The sequence below is a fragment of the Parasteatoda tepidariorum genome, chromosome 8 (genome assembly GCF_982258835.1).
Source record: "Parasteatoda tepidariorum strain Cologne lab strain chromosome 8, Ptep-v5.0, whole genome shotgun sequence".
In the NCBI taxonomy this organism is placed as follows: Eukaryota; Metazoa; Arthropoda; class Arachnida; order Araneae; family Theridiidae; genus Parasteatoda; species Parasteatoda tepidariorum.
In genome coordinates this window covers 64,147,066-64,162,801 of record NC_141762.1, presented here as the reverse complement: position 1 = coordinate 64,162,801, position 15,736 = coordinate 64,147,066, and the positions used below count along the sequence as shown (strand labels likewise).

The window sequence follows — 15,736 nt, the reverse complement described above, 5'->3', positions numbered from 1 at the left end:
GTTTTAATTTTACATGGGAGATACGTATTATTTTGATCATTGCTAAAAATGATTTTATCGTTGGCCAAAATGATATTGCCTTATAACAATTCTAATAAAAGTTATTCTTTAAGGCGTCTATATAAGAATGACCTTATATAGACTTAAGGCGTCTATATGTGAGGAATTTAATTGGAAAAATTCTTGAACATTTTCTAACGAAAATGTTAAAATGTGTCAAAAGTTTTTCACCATCTATACCCAGTTTCTGTTTAAAAATTGTGCAGACTACTGGTCTACATATGGTTTTGAAATTTGCATGTTATTTGTTTTCACATTTTGCTCTCTAGTGCTTCGATCAAGCTAAAGATTTGGAGACAAATTTAGATGAATCGGAGAATAAAACAAAATGGATTTTAATACTAATATGTCCTTGCGACAGTACATATAAAATAATTAGTTAAAATTTAGTAAATTTAAAATAGTTCACATGATAAAGCAGTATCGTTTTGAGCATTGCCGGAAAAGAGTATTTTTATGGTTTAAATGAAATAGTTAAACTTTGAAGCCGCATATAAAGTCGAAGTATAATTAATTAAGCAATAAGGCCGAATTGAATGAAGCAAAGAAAAGCTTGGAAAATGATTTGAACTGGGCAATGTCCTCCAGAGGTTTGTACCTAAAAAACAATAAATCAACATCTAAGGCCGTGATGACTCAAGGGGTAGAGCGTTCACCTTTCAATGAGCTGAAACGGGTTTAAATCCCAGCAATGGCTGGTCAATGCAAATTACGCATCCGGCTTGCACCAACCACAGTGCTGACGTGAAATATCCTCAGTGGTAGACGTATCATAGGTCCTAGTTATGTAGAGTCTAGTTGGGTTAGAGTCCCTATGCCGTCAGGATAACAGTGGGAGGTTCTTGTGGTCTTCCTCTCCATGACGCAAATGCGGGTTAGTTTCTTCGAAAAGTCCTCCGCGAAAGTAAATTTCTCCCAATACTTGATCCAGGAGTTCCCTTGTTTTCTGGAGATAGGTTTCAAAATTACAAGGTTACGGAGTTGAACACTATTAGTCGTAAACCCCCAAAAATTAGGTCAGCTGTTCAACGACGGTTGTAAAATTTAAAATGATCAACAAATATGCAAATATTTTCTTTTTATATTCTACACTATAAAAATTTCCTGTCCAAAATTACGGTATAAAGTACCTGCACTTTGAGTGCTTCATCCGTATAATCTATTTCATCGTAAAATATTATGCATAATTTTTGCAGTAATATTTATTTGATTAGAGTGCTTCAATGATTTTTAGGTAATTATTACTGTAAAAATTACTGTACATCAGATGTTTTGTTCCGCAACATGTTACGATAAAAATTTCCTTTACTGTAAAAAAGACAAGAAGCACTAGGTATGCCTGTAATTTCAACAGTAATTTGAAATGGAATGTTTTACAGTGCAACTGGATCTTTAACCAGTAATCACAAAATAGTTAAACTAAATTTGTATAATGATTTTATATTAGATGTTACTCAAATTACTGTGTTTTGATGGCAAACAAATAATTAAGCTTTTTTAATCTGGTAGTGGTATAACCAGATACACTATCTAGCCATTAATGACCGGACACCCCTTGAAAGGCAGGTGGACTCGTCCTGGTGGAATAAATACGGAACCTGTGGTGGGGGAAAGACCATTTGCAGGCAGGCAACGGTCATACAAGCGTAAACAGTGAAAATGAGTGGACGGCGAGAGGTGAATGAGGCGGAAAGGGGCATGATCATAGGCGCCCACCGATTTGGTCATTCCATACGTGCCATCTCCGACAAGTTTCAGATACCACGGTCAACAGTTGGTAACGTCGTGTTGAAATGGAAACGAGAGGGAGTGATAAAACAGCAGTCCCGACCCGGCAAGCCCGAAATAATGTCCGACAGGGATCGACGATCTCTTCGAAGTGTAGTGAAGGCAAACCGACAAATGTCGTTGGGCACTGTCGCTACCAACTTCCGGGCTGCATCAAGCAGTGTTGCCAGTACACGTACCATTCGTCAGGAGCTGATTGCACAAGGATTCCATGGACTAGCAGCAGCACATAAGCCAAACATCTCTCCACCAAACGCCCGCCACCGATTTCAGTGGCGCAGAGCACGTCGCCAGTGGACAGTAGAGCAATGGAAAAGCGTTATGTGGAATGATGAGTCACGCTACATGTTGTGGTACTCTGATGAACGAGTGTGGACCTGGCGAATGCCCGGAGAACGGTACCTACCGGAGTGCATTGTCCCCATTGTGAAGTTAGGCGGTGGAGGAATTATGGTGTGTTCCTGTTTCTCATGGTTTGGCCTTGGACCCTTGGTGTTAGTGCGTGGAACCCTGAACGCAGAATGGTATAGAGACATCCTGAACAATTCCGCGCTTCCCACCTTGTGGCAACAGTTCGGTAATGGCCCGTTTGTGTTTCAACACGATAACGCTGCCATTCATAAAGCACATGCCATCACGGACTGGTTTGATGAAATGGGGGTGCAAGAACTTGTCTGGCCATCCCAAAGTCCCGACATCAATCCAATTAAGTATCTCTGGGATGAGTTGGAGCGCCGGTTGAGGGCCAGATCACACCGCCACAAAATAACCACTCAACTCTTCGCCATGTTACAGGAGGAATGGCGGGCAATACCTGCCGCCGTGTACCAACACCTAGTAGATAGCCGTCCTAGAAGGGTTTGAAGCTGTGATTCGGGCGCGTGGCGGCCCTACGCCCTACTGACTTGATACTAGCAACTCATGTTTCCGAAATGAGGGGTGTCCGGTCATTAGTGGCCAGATAGTGTAATATGTAAACCTTATTTTGATTTACGGTAGAAAACTAAGGTTGAAGCAAGTAAAGGGCTACTTTTTAGTTTATTTTTTAACTAAAAATAACAAGATAAATACATTGTTTTTTAAAAACGTAATTGAGAAATTTTAAAACAAGTTGAACATCGTTGAAATTTCCTCGGCCTCAATACCATACCGTGTTTGACTTTTTTTTTCTTTCCTCCAAGCCCTGAGCATGTACTTAGGTTATGAAAAACCCTTAACCATATAGCCCATGACTTGGCCACTAGTCCAGATCACTCCAGCCCAGGAACGGGTACCTACTCTATTGCTGTGTGCTTTAATCCAGGAAATTTGTATTGAAGTGTGTTGAAGTTCTTGTTGAATATCAAAAGAAATTCTACTATTTGTGCCAAAATCAAGTATTGATGATATTGATGCTTTTGAGTCTGACCAGATGATATAACTATCATTATTATTGAAGTTTTCAGTGCTCTTAATATATTTAATGCATTCAAGGATTGCCAACTGTTCGGCTTGAAAGATTGAATTTTTCTTGTCTAATGTGTAAAGAAAAAAAGAAAAAAAAATAGAACTATCTAATAATAAGGAAAAAAAATTATAATAAATTCCTTGAAACAAGGGCGAAGATGTTAGAAATCTGTTCTTAGTTATATAAAGTATATTTCCAAGCGTTTGCCTGGTTTGCTAGCTAGTTCACGACGGTTAAAAAGTGGAATCTCAACTCTGAATGGATTGACGAAACTCCTTCAGTTCGTGTAGGTAAGTTGGGCAAGATGATGAGGAGGCTCTGTGGTGACAGTCCAAATTTAGGTTGAAGTCTTGGTTAGATGAATGGCAATTTATGCAATATTCTTCCCTTTCTGTGCAGTTTTCAACACTATGACCTTCGTAGCCGCATTTTTCACAATAACAATGAGACTTTGTACAGGAGTTTTGATGGTGTCCAATTGTTTGGCATTTTCTGCATCTGAGTAATACAAATTTTTCTTGATGGTGCAACTATGAAGTCCAGTGAAAAAATGTTGAAGTTTTAGAAGTGTTGTGAAAAGTCTGTGGTTGACTCTGATGATGATGTGACGCTTTGTGCTGTCTCTTTTATGGGGTATGTTTTTAGTTAGTTTTATGACATCGTAGTTTGGATTAAAATCCCCATTTATCTTTATTACGTCAATTATCTCGTTATCTGTGAAAGTCATGGGAGTGTTTAGTAGGACTAGTGAGAAAAGCTTTGCATCCTTTTCTTGATATTGTACCGTGCTTGACTACAAATTTCCACATTTATGCATTCTCTTTCAAATTGATTATACGATGATATGGTTGAACTTAAATGCAAATATTATTCCCTTAAAAGCCGTATTTAAAATATGGCTTATTTGAGTGGTATGATGATTCCGGGTGCTAACAGCAATTGTTCAATGAGGAATCTATTATTTTGAAAGTTTATTGCTCTTTGATTAACTTTAATAATAATTACTTTGCTTTACTAAAATAATAACTTTGCTCCCATTGCATTGTCACTTTAATGTTTGCCAAATTTCTTTAAATGCATTTTAACTTTTTAGAAAAAAGAAAAATTTAAAAAAAAATTCTTTTTTTTTTGTAAAACAATAGAAAGCGAATGCAGTTATTTTGGGGAGAAAAAAAAGTAACTTTTCAAACACAGGGTAAAAACTCTTATTTAAACTTTTAACGTCACCTTCTTTGAAAGGGGAAAGAAAGATCTCTGGTATTTTTTTTAACCCAGTGTTTGTTTAATTTATCTCAAGTGAAAAGATTTTCATTAAATCCCTCTTTTATTGGAAATCTGAAACGTCAGCAGGTAAAGCTTCCAGAAAAAAAAACAATATTGAATTGAATATCTTCTTATTCTAAGATTTGAAATCGGAAAAAAAAATCATTTCAATGCCGTGATACTTCACTCAGTTTTAATTGAAAGAATTTAGCATCGAAAAAAAAAGCAATTCTTTGAAACGAAATTACCTTATCTCTCAAATAACTGATTTATTTTAGTAATTTCTTCCTTTCGAAGTTAAATTTTTTTTTATTGAAAATGAGATCTTAAACTACCAAACTAATTCCTTTTAATTTTGTTATTTTTTAATTAAAACTGCATTATTCATAAAGGTTGTTTATTTATTGCAAAATTCTACATAATAATATGTTAGAATTTAGTTAGTTATATAATAATTATATAAATTGAAATGAAATAATAATTAAGACATGTATATAATAAATAATTAAAGAAATTTTATTTCAGGCGACAAATTCTAACTGATCTTCAATGAAAAACAAATTTCATTGTTTATTATTTATTAACGTCTTTCAACTTATAACTCAATCTGTTTATACAATTAATTTCAATCTAGAATTTCAATACAAGCAAAATAGTACTATATTAATAGTAATACCATATAATAATACTACATTAAATATGATAATATAATAAATTGTAATACTACATTAAATTGTTTCAATTGGAAATTTTAACATAGGAATATCTTTACATAAAAAAAATCAGGAACCATATAACAGAACAAATAAAATCAGTAAAAAGCACAATTCGAAGAAACTTTTTCACTTATTTCTCTTTTGATGAATAAGTCATAAAAATAAGTTAATATATTTTGTTTCGTCTATATTATTACAATATTATATATATATATATATGCTACGGTGAAACACCGAAATCAGGAGAATATCAACAATCACATAGTCGCTTTGGTGAATGTCTGAAATATTTGTTATATTCAATTTTATATTAATTTATGCGTTAATATTAATATATTTATTTGATATATTTATATTTATTCTATATTTTAATACTTACTGACGATAGATTAGAAGAAACATCAGTGTTTGGAGTGTCGGGCAAATATATACCGGGCAATAGCACATGACCTTAAAAAAACATCAGTGTAGGGTATACCGGGCAAATGTATACCAGGTAGTGGCACTTAACCTTAAAAAACATCAGTGTAGGGTATACCGGGCAAATGTATACCGGGCAGTAGCACCTAACCTTAAAAAAACATCAGTGTAGGGTATACCAGGCAAAAGTATACCGGGCAGGGGCACTCAACCTTAAAAAACATGAGTGTAGGGTTAAAATATCGAATAAATGCAATTATATCCACGAATAAATTCAAATCAAATCGAATGTAATATATATATATATATATATATATATATATATATATATATATATATATATATATATATATATATATATATATATATATATATATATATATATATATATATATATATATATATATATATATATATATATATATATATATATATATACATATATATATATATATATATATATATATATATATATATATATATATATTAGGCATTTAAGAATTTTGAAAAATTTCTGTCATTGAAAAGTACTTTACATTGGAATACAAGCAAAATGGATGGAGGATTGAATTATTCCTTTCTAACTTTAAATTAGTTTGATGTCTTAAATAATTGGTTTTGATCTCTTTAGAAAGGATATTTGACTTTTGGGCTACCTAGTAGCGTTTTAGTAATTATTTATTGAAATAAAACTCATAAACAACAAAATCAGAGCATAAATACGCTTTTTTATACAAAAAATGTACAGACAATGGAAAAGGCATTAATTTTGCATTCTTTATTTGATATCCTGGAGATTATGAAGATAATAATTCCAATTACTTGCGTGATAGGACAATTATGTAGAGATAACGAGCATATGGAAATATCCTCGGAAATTTTCTGGAAAAGTGGAGGGAGTTTGAAAGAAACAAATAATAAAAATAAGAAATCAAGGAAACATTTATATAGATGTGTCTCAAACAAAAACAAAAATAATTCCACTTGAAATGCCTCTTATTATAATGACAAAATCATATTAACTTTAATCTTGTCTCGCAAGAGTTTCCAATTTCTTAATTAAAATATTCATATTTAAATTTATACTGACATTTACCTTGAATGTGGATTTAAGGAAAAATGTGATGTTTAAAGCATTGTAAGGAAATATCAATTAAGTTCATTCAAGTGTACAATATATCTTTAAAATATTTTCTTGCGCATTTTTAAACAGTCCAATTAATTTCAAAATACACGCTTATTTTAAAGAAAGGAAATAAAATATAAGAGGAATTAAATAACTTCATAATTTAATGAGCAATTTATTACAGTTTATGATTTTAACTTCTTTTAATTTATGAAAGAAAATCGACTCGGTTGATGTAATGATTCCGCCTAAGTGTAGGGCCCTCCAATAATCTTATCTCTTATCATTAATCCCTTAGTTTCCTTAATTAATAATAAATTTATGTTTGTTAATTTTAAAACATACAAGAGCAGTTTTATTTCCCATGGAAGAGATGCACTGAGAAAAAAAAAGAGCAAAACTACAACAATTCGGTAAGATTTGCGATATTTCTGATTCAATGGGAACACTGAAAAGTTTGGTAATTTTTACCAAATTCTTTTGATAATGATTTTGGTAAAATTAAGAATAAAATATACTTTTAAAATATGTGATAAAATTTGGTAATTTTGTCATGATACCTTACAGCATGGCAGAAAAACAATTTATTCTATTAAATTTACTTTTCATTTCTGTGCTGTTTACTAAATGAGAGATAATAAGAATCAGAAATTTGAAAATAGTTTTTCTGACACTCCGTTACCATATGAACGCAAAAAGAATTAAATCAAAGGTTAAAATACGGTATATTTTGGTTTTCCTTACTCAAAATTATGTTGTTGTTTTTTTTTACCAGAAATATCATTACTAGAAAGTATGATCATATTACCAAAATTTTTATCGTCGTGTATTGAGTCATTTTTCAAATTTTGCACTTTATATTTTTTAGAAATTTTTATTCTTATATATATTTTGGTTCTTTATTGTGTAACCAAATGCATTTTTAATGGCAGTCAAATGAACAAATAAAGCAAAAATAAGCGAAAAATAAAACAAATAAAGCAAATAAAAGCTTGTAAAACTCAATAAAAAAATTCAAAATCAAAAATAATATTTTTAAAAACCACGTTTTTGTAGTGGAGAATAATAATAAAAAAAAAATTTGAAAAACGAAAAACGTGGGGCGCATGAAATACATAACAATAATGTTATATTAGTGTGTGTATGTGTGCTCTTGAGAATATGTGTATGTATATCTGTAATTGTAATTGTATCTGAATGTGGATGTGGAATATGTTTGTGTATATGCATATATATGTGGATGTATATGTGGCTGTGCATGCGTATGAGTAAGAAAATGTGTATATGTATGTGTATATATACTGTTATGTATTTCATGCGCCCCACGTTTTTCGCTTTTCATTTTTTTTTAATTATTATTCTCCACTACAAAAACGTGGTTTTTAAAAATATTATTTTTGATTTCGAATTTTTTTTATTTTAAATTATAATTTTTTTAATTTTAATTTTATATTTTTTAAAAGTTATTACTTCTCAATTATTATTCTTCACTACAAAAAAAGTGGTTTTCAAAAATATATATTTTTATTTAGATTATTTTTCTTAGTCAAGAGTAGTCAAGACACTACAAGACCACTACTAAAATAATAGAATTTTTTTTTAAGTTAGGAATACAACCTTTACGACTTTTATTAGTTTCATGCTGATGACAACCAAAACAATCTGGAAATGAATGAGGAAAAACTGGATCCTACCACGTGATTTTTCAGCCAATAAAAATACTCCGACAATAGAAATCTTTTCAACTGACATGTAATTCGCGATCGCAACGCTCGAGTACGCCGTCTAGCGGGAGCCTGTAAATATCGGACATTAATTTATCACGTTTTCATTTAGTTCCATCAAAGTCATTGACTGAATCAGACGCCATTTTTTAGCAGCAAATAAGAAACAAAATTTCCCTAAGGAAAAGGCCGAAGAACTTGAAAAAAATCTCCAGAATATTAGTAAATCTTTCAGGAACAGAACACGCCAAACATTTGAAGAAAAATTCCTCAATAATTTTTAATTTCTATTATCAACAAACTTGCAACTGATGACTTCCGATTTCGGATACTGTTACAGATGTGTGTATTAAGGTAAAATGCATTTCTTCTGTCTTCAATTCATTACGAATTAAAGTGAAGTCAACATTGCTTTCGTCATTCCAGTGAATAAATATGAATTCAGAACATACAGAATTGTAATAGTTATAGCATATTCTTCTTCGTTATAGAATAGTATATATTTCTGTATCCATATAATTCGGAAAACAACAATAAAAAATTATCCAAGTTACTTGAAATAGTGCCATTTGTGCTGATTCTTAATTAATTTAAATCGTTTTCTTGGTAAGTTTTTTTTAATTTTGAAAGAATAAGTTCAACTAGAATTCAGCTATTCTGTTTTTAGCTACATATTCAAATTCATATCAATTATAAAATTTTGCTGTGTAGTATGTTATCTAAAAGTAATGAAGGTATAAACTATGTATCTATTATTTGAGAATAAAGTTTTCAAACAAGGAACTTATCATTTTGGAATTCTCCGGGAATCATAAATCAGGTAAGTGCAATGATTTTTACAGTAAAAAATTTGTTGTAAATATTTTTTTTTCATTTGATGATGGTTCTCTACAGAATGGTTTTTTACGTCTGATTAAGAACTATAAGAATAATAAAAAAAAGAAACAATATGAAAGTTTTTATTTCAATGTTAATAATTCTTAAAATCGTTTTTTTTTTATCCTAAGAATTCTTTATTTTCCGTTTTTTAGTTTATAATTTTTTGATAAAAATTGTTCTCAAAATACTTTTGAAAAGTTAAATGGTATAACATTATGTGTTTATGTATACTTCTTGTATATTCCAATGTTTGAAATAATATGATTCAGAAAAGTATGGAATAAAAATTCGGTACTTACGACGTATTAACGCCACCGCCGCTACAGATTTGGCGGTTTTTAAGTGCCGCCAATCTACACTTAAAATTTTTGCGACAGTTCATAAAATAAAACACTTTATTTAAAATCAAAATAGTTAATTGGATTTCGGTGGAAAATGAGCCGATATAGAGTTTAGCTTAGATTCAAAACAATCATATCGCCATATGAACTCTGATGAATAAGATTCCAAATGAAATAACATTTCCAAAACGTACGTTTGCCAAGATAAAGTTTTATGTTGTGGGAATTGGTACATTTTCGTTTTTTCGGTAAAATATTTCCCTCCTGAAAAAATAAAATTGCATCTTGTTTTGTTTTTGGCAAATCCCAAAGACGAATATTCGTAGCACTAAAAATGGCGACAAAAAAGAATTGTTTTTTTTTTTTTTTTGTTTTTGTTTCGTCAGCATTCTTTATTTTACGTTTCTTAGTTTCTAAATAATGATTTTTATTGAAACTTGAAATTTTTTGATAAAAATTGTTGTCAAAAAACGTTGTTTACAAAATTAAATTTCATAAAATTATGAGGCTTATGTATACTTTTTGTTCATTTTAATTTTTGAACTAATATGATTCTTAAAACTATAGAATGTAAAGTTTAAATGGGCCTTTCATGTTATATCATTAAATTTAGTAATACTATTTCTCGGGCATTAGGTTTTAACTCTTATAAGAATATACATATTTTTTTCTGTTAATGTACAAATATTTTTCGATGTGTTTTGGATATTCCTTCTCTAATAAAAAGAGATACCATTTTGTTTTCGGTTGTACAAGAAAGAAGATCAAGCATTTTTCTTTTTTAAATTTAATAAGCCACATTAAAGAAGGAACGTTGCAATGCTACACGCTACATTAACGACGTCTCCAGAGTAACTGAATGACGGTTCATATGGAAATCGCAGGTAAGCGTCTCATACAACAACGCCCCCTATAGTTCGTTGCGATCGCGAATACTAGTTTGAAATAATGGAATCGACAACAAAAGACAATCTCGAAAATTTTTTTTTTTTTAAATTTTAATTTAATTTTACTTTGTATGTCTTTTTTCTCTTCATTTTCATGCATTGTCATCCAATTCTGAACTATGTGCCAAATTTGAAGTTTGTAGCTAGTCTGGAAGTTAGTTTAAAATCGATTACAAAATTCCATCCGGACAGACATACACGAAGGCAAGTTTATATAAACGTGGTAATAAAATAATAAAAATAGCATGATATGAATGATATTAACTAAAAAAGATTGGTCGTCATATTAGTAAATAACTACAGCACAAGCAATCAATTTAATTTAGCAATTGTAGTTGAACATTGTTGGATAAAGTTAAGATTCTTATTATATAATTTACTAAACTGTAAATTGTGTGGGCAGTGCTTTTTAATTTTATGATTACGTAGTTTCTTTTTTAAAGGGACACATATAATTAACTTTAAGAGAGTTTTATATGGCTTATGCACTGTTAGAATTTTTATTCTAAAATTACGGTAAAAAAACTGCCAGCTGTCTGTTTATCCAATTAACTGTAAAGTTTACTATTTGGAACATTTCTTACATTTACGGTTTTGAAACCGTATGGTTAAAAAACAGTAAGAATGAAATGTAACTAAGCATACGAGTTAGGTAAAGCTAGGCTTCTCATTTGGTAATGCACATTGGAGTTAAGCTGCGATTTAGTTGTGTTTTGCCAATTGAACAGTGGAATGTGATTTAATTAGTTTCTCTGGTAGTGCCATCTATCGTGAGAATCAGGGTACACTAGACTTTGTGTTAAATATCTCTGTGGTGCTGCCATCTATGCGTGAAAGAGAGTTTACTTTTCTGAAAGTCCAAGGTCATCAAATGGGGAGAGTAGGACCCTGGAAATTGTGTATTTGATGAAGGAATGGAAGTGATATCAACGCTGCGATTCGAACCTCTGGTACAATTGGTTATTGCAATCATAGATTAGTCCCCACGTTTATAATAAGTACCCAGCAGCAAGGAACTAAGTGGTTTCAGACAGTGGCGTGGATAAAATAAAATTCTGGTAATTTAACCGTATTAGATGAAAATAGTATACGTTCATGATTAAATAAACTATTTTTCTCGCAGTTTAATAATTTGAAAAACATTTTTTATGGTTATTTGTCTGTTTTAGTTGAATATTTTAAAATAGTAATTAAATAAATTGTTATCCCACCAATTTTTCAAAGTAATTTCTATGTAGTAAAATTTTGAAAGATTATTCTTGGGAAAATGCACCTTTTAGATGTTCGGGAACTTGACCTTAACGATGAAAATTTAAGTAACCAAACATATTTCTATTTAAACTCATTAAAGCAAGCCTGCTTACAAAAATGATTATATTAAATATCTACTACCCTTAATTGTAACTACTAGATACATATTAATACTACATATTGCTAAGTACAAATCTACATATTAATTTGCGTGAGGTATAATCCAATGCAAAAATGCTTTAGAATTGACAGATCTATATATTTCTAAATTCACATTGAAATGCTATTTCTGCTGTATTTTTACGTAATCTTAATCATTGCTTAATTTGAAATAATCTAAAATTCTGTCTTTGTATTTTGTGGTTTCTCCTAAATGATTAAAACGTAAGACGTAGTAACAAATAACGAATTATAGTGAAAACTTTTAAAGTTCAATTATTAAAAAAAACTTTTTTTAAATAAATTATTGTACAATTTTACTTCTCAAAATTATAATCATGTTTATTTTACTCTATTAGTTCTACTGGAAAAGATTTAAAAAAAGATAAAAAATATAGCAAAAAACTTTTAAAACAAACACCAAGCCTCATATATAGTTGAAGCTTTCAAAATACTTTAGAGAATTAATTCAAATCTCAAATGAAAATAAATTTGAAGCATTTTTCACTGAGAAATGCGGGCATTGTCTCATTGATTTAAGTGAATCTCACTTCAAATGGAAGAAAAAAGACTGTATTAAATAATTAAATATTTGTCTTCATAAGGCTTTGATATTTCTTCGAGTATAAATCTTACAATAAAATTGCTCACACTGTTACTAATTAATCATACTGATTTTTGACAGTTAAAGCTACATATTATAATAATAATACGATGTTAAAAGCTAGAATAAATTATGTTGCTGCAAAAAATGACACAAAACCCGTAGTTTCAGATTTACTTAAAAAAAAAACTTTTAGCCAAATTCCTTTATAGCTTCATTGATTACTCACTCTAAATCTTATTACGCTAAAAGTTGATATTAGTTGTATCACTATTTATTAATCCAATTTTATGGATTCTGTGGTCCAAGTTTCTTAAAATTGAAATTCCATTTTAAAGAGTAAATGACATATGCATTTCCGTTTCCTTTTTTGCTTAAAAACCCGAATTTCAGTTGTATTAATTGCAAAACACAACATTCAGCAACAATTTAAAATGTTTGGTAGTATGATATCATAAGTAGATAAGTAGAATGAATGATATCATAAGTAGAAACTATTTATGATCCGCACTGTCGGAAAAAGATTGTTTAACGTTCCTTTACTGTATAATTTTAAGGACAAGGCCTGCTTTAAGAACAAAGCCCGAAACAGTAAATTTCCATGCATTTTTGTTTTTAGTGCATATAACTGTAACATACCAGAGTGTTTTTACGGGCAGAATCCGTTTCTATAGGCAAGATATTCAAATCTGAAAACAAGTAATTTTTTACCGTTGTGATGTTGCTACATCACACGTGTGTTGTTTTCTACTCCTCAATAGTTTTTTCAGTTTTCGCTCTTTTAACCGCAATAGCCTTTCACTACATTTAAATTGATCGATTGATTTTTCCATATCGATAATTCCCACCTTAACCGACTAGTGACTTTGCTCCTTTCCGCGTGCCTTCTTGGCGTCAGTCGAGGAAGCCACCGTGAGAGAGAAGCAAAGCGCTAGTCGATTAAACTTAAGGTGGGAATCATCGATATGGAAAAATCAATCGATCAATTTAAATGTAGTGAAAGCAGGCTATTGCGGTTAAAAGAACGAAAACTGAAAAAACTATTGAGGAGTAGAAAACAACACACGTGTGATGTAGCAGCATCACAACCGTCAAATATCGTCAAACGAAAACTTTTCAATGATGTCAGGATAGAATTTATTTTGTACGCTGAAATCGTCATTACTAGCGAGCTCTGTTCCTGGTTTCTAACACTCGCCAACCTCTAAAGTTTACTGCGTGATTCCTATAGCAAAACTTTTTTATAATATGTTTAATTTTCTTATTCTTAATTATTTTAAATACTGAATGTCTGTGACGGCTCAGTGGATAAAGATACTGAGCTGCCACACCGAAGGGTTGGGGTTTGATCCTCAGTGGCGGCTTGTAGCCCGCCCAGCATCAGTTCGGTTGGTACCAGATCATGTGGAATGAAAGATTTAAAAATGGCCTGTGCTTGATGCCAACAACATTATCACAATTTTTCCGAGCGTCTCAAAACTTTGTCAAAGTGATGATTTTAAATTTAATTTTTCGGATGGTGTCCATTCTTTTATTAAGGATCGTTTACAAAACAGTTGTTATTTTATCGACAATGCTGTTTATTTTAAAGTTTAAATATAATTTTACGGATTTTAAATCAAATCTCTTTTTTTCCGCCATTGTACATGGAATATTTTTTAAATGTAAAACAATTGGTTTCGTAGGGAAAATTTCTGAAAACACTTTTTGTGTAAATGTCATTTTAAATTTAATACCTTTTCCCTAATAAATCCTATTATTTCGGGATGTTAATTGAAAAAAGAATCATTACAATAGATTGCCAATTCGGGGAAAAATGAAGGTTGGACGGCAAAAGAGATAGCATTCTTTAAAGCAATGACACAATATAGAAATGATTTTTGTCCTAAAAAGGAAGGTTTCGTGGCTCTAACTAGTAAATAGTTTTAGTTGGTTGATTAAAAGAAACGCAAGACATTCGATTGTCAAATTTAAAAAATGACAGCTCGACGGCAAATAGTATGGCACTATTATAATTAATAACAGATTAAGGAACAATTTTCGTCCTAAAAATGCAGGTTTCGTCCTAAAAATGTAGTATTATTTGCAAACTTATTTCCAAAAGTAGGCCTTGTATTGATAAATATTTAGCTTCTTTTCCACAACTAAAAGCAACATTCTTTTGTCAAGTAAAAGTTTCAAATTGTCTGCAAAAAGTATGGAATGATTTCTTTTAAATGACACACATAACTATTTACGTTTTAAAAACATACATTACGCAGTGCAAATATTTAAAAAAAACTGGTCATCATTTCTTTACTGGTCATCTTTCCCATTGTTCTTTATGAATGATAATTTGGAAAATAAATAGTTAATGAATCAATTGCATAGAGATAATTTGATAAAATTTTCCCCTCAATAAAAACAGACACTCGATTGTCATTTTTTAAAGTTAAATTATTTTTGAAAGCAATATCTGATTTGAAGTGATCTGGGATTATTGAAACTTTCATTTCCATCGGGTACAGAATTTAACAAAAATTTTCAGTGCTCCAACTAGTTTGAAATTTGTCAAAATTTCGATTACAAGATTTCAACATCGCAGAAACGTGAGACGCACATAGAAATGTAGTAAATCAACCGATTTATTTTTCGTGACTCGTGTCATGTGCTAAATATTTTTTTTTAAATAAAAAAGCATTTTCCTTAAAATGATGAGACAAGAACTCTCAGTACTGACAATTTAAACTAATTGAGACATAAAAAAAAATTGTAACGCTAAACGTCAGCATCGATTTCCTTTCTAAAAAGATAGATTTTATTACTTAGTATCGATTTCTGTTGCATTAGCTTAAAAGCAGCACTTAAGGGGATAATTCTAGACTATCAAGTGAAGATGTCAGCACTCTAACATAAGAAATGAAAAACCATTTACTTTATTTTCTGTTTGCTAAATTTTTACATCAAAAGTGCTTAACTTCTAAAACAACTTGGTCTACAAAATTTATATTAACCTACATTGTTGTCTTTTA

The 15,736-nt window shown here is 30.6% G+C and overlaps 1 protein-coding gene across 1 annotated transcript; it reads left to right on the top strand.

Moving 5' to 3' along the window:
• The first annotated feature begins 1,719 nt into the window (after nt 1-1,719).
• LOC147806200 (uncharacterized) lies at nt 1,720-3,175 on the top strand. Its single transcript, XM_087149586.1, has 2 exons — nt 1,720-2,301; nt 3,074-3,175. Exons 1-2 carry the CDS (start codon nt 1,720-1,722, stop codon nt 3,173-3,175), a joined length of 684 nt encoding a protein of 227 aa, XP_087005712.1.
• Nucleotides 3,176-15,736: the final 12,561 nt, after the last annotated feature.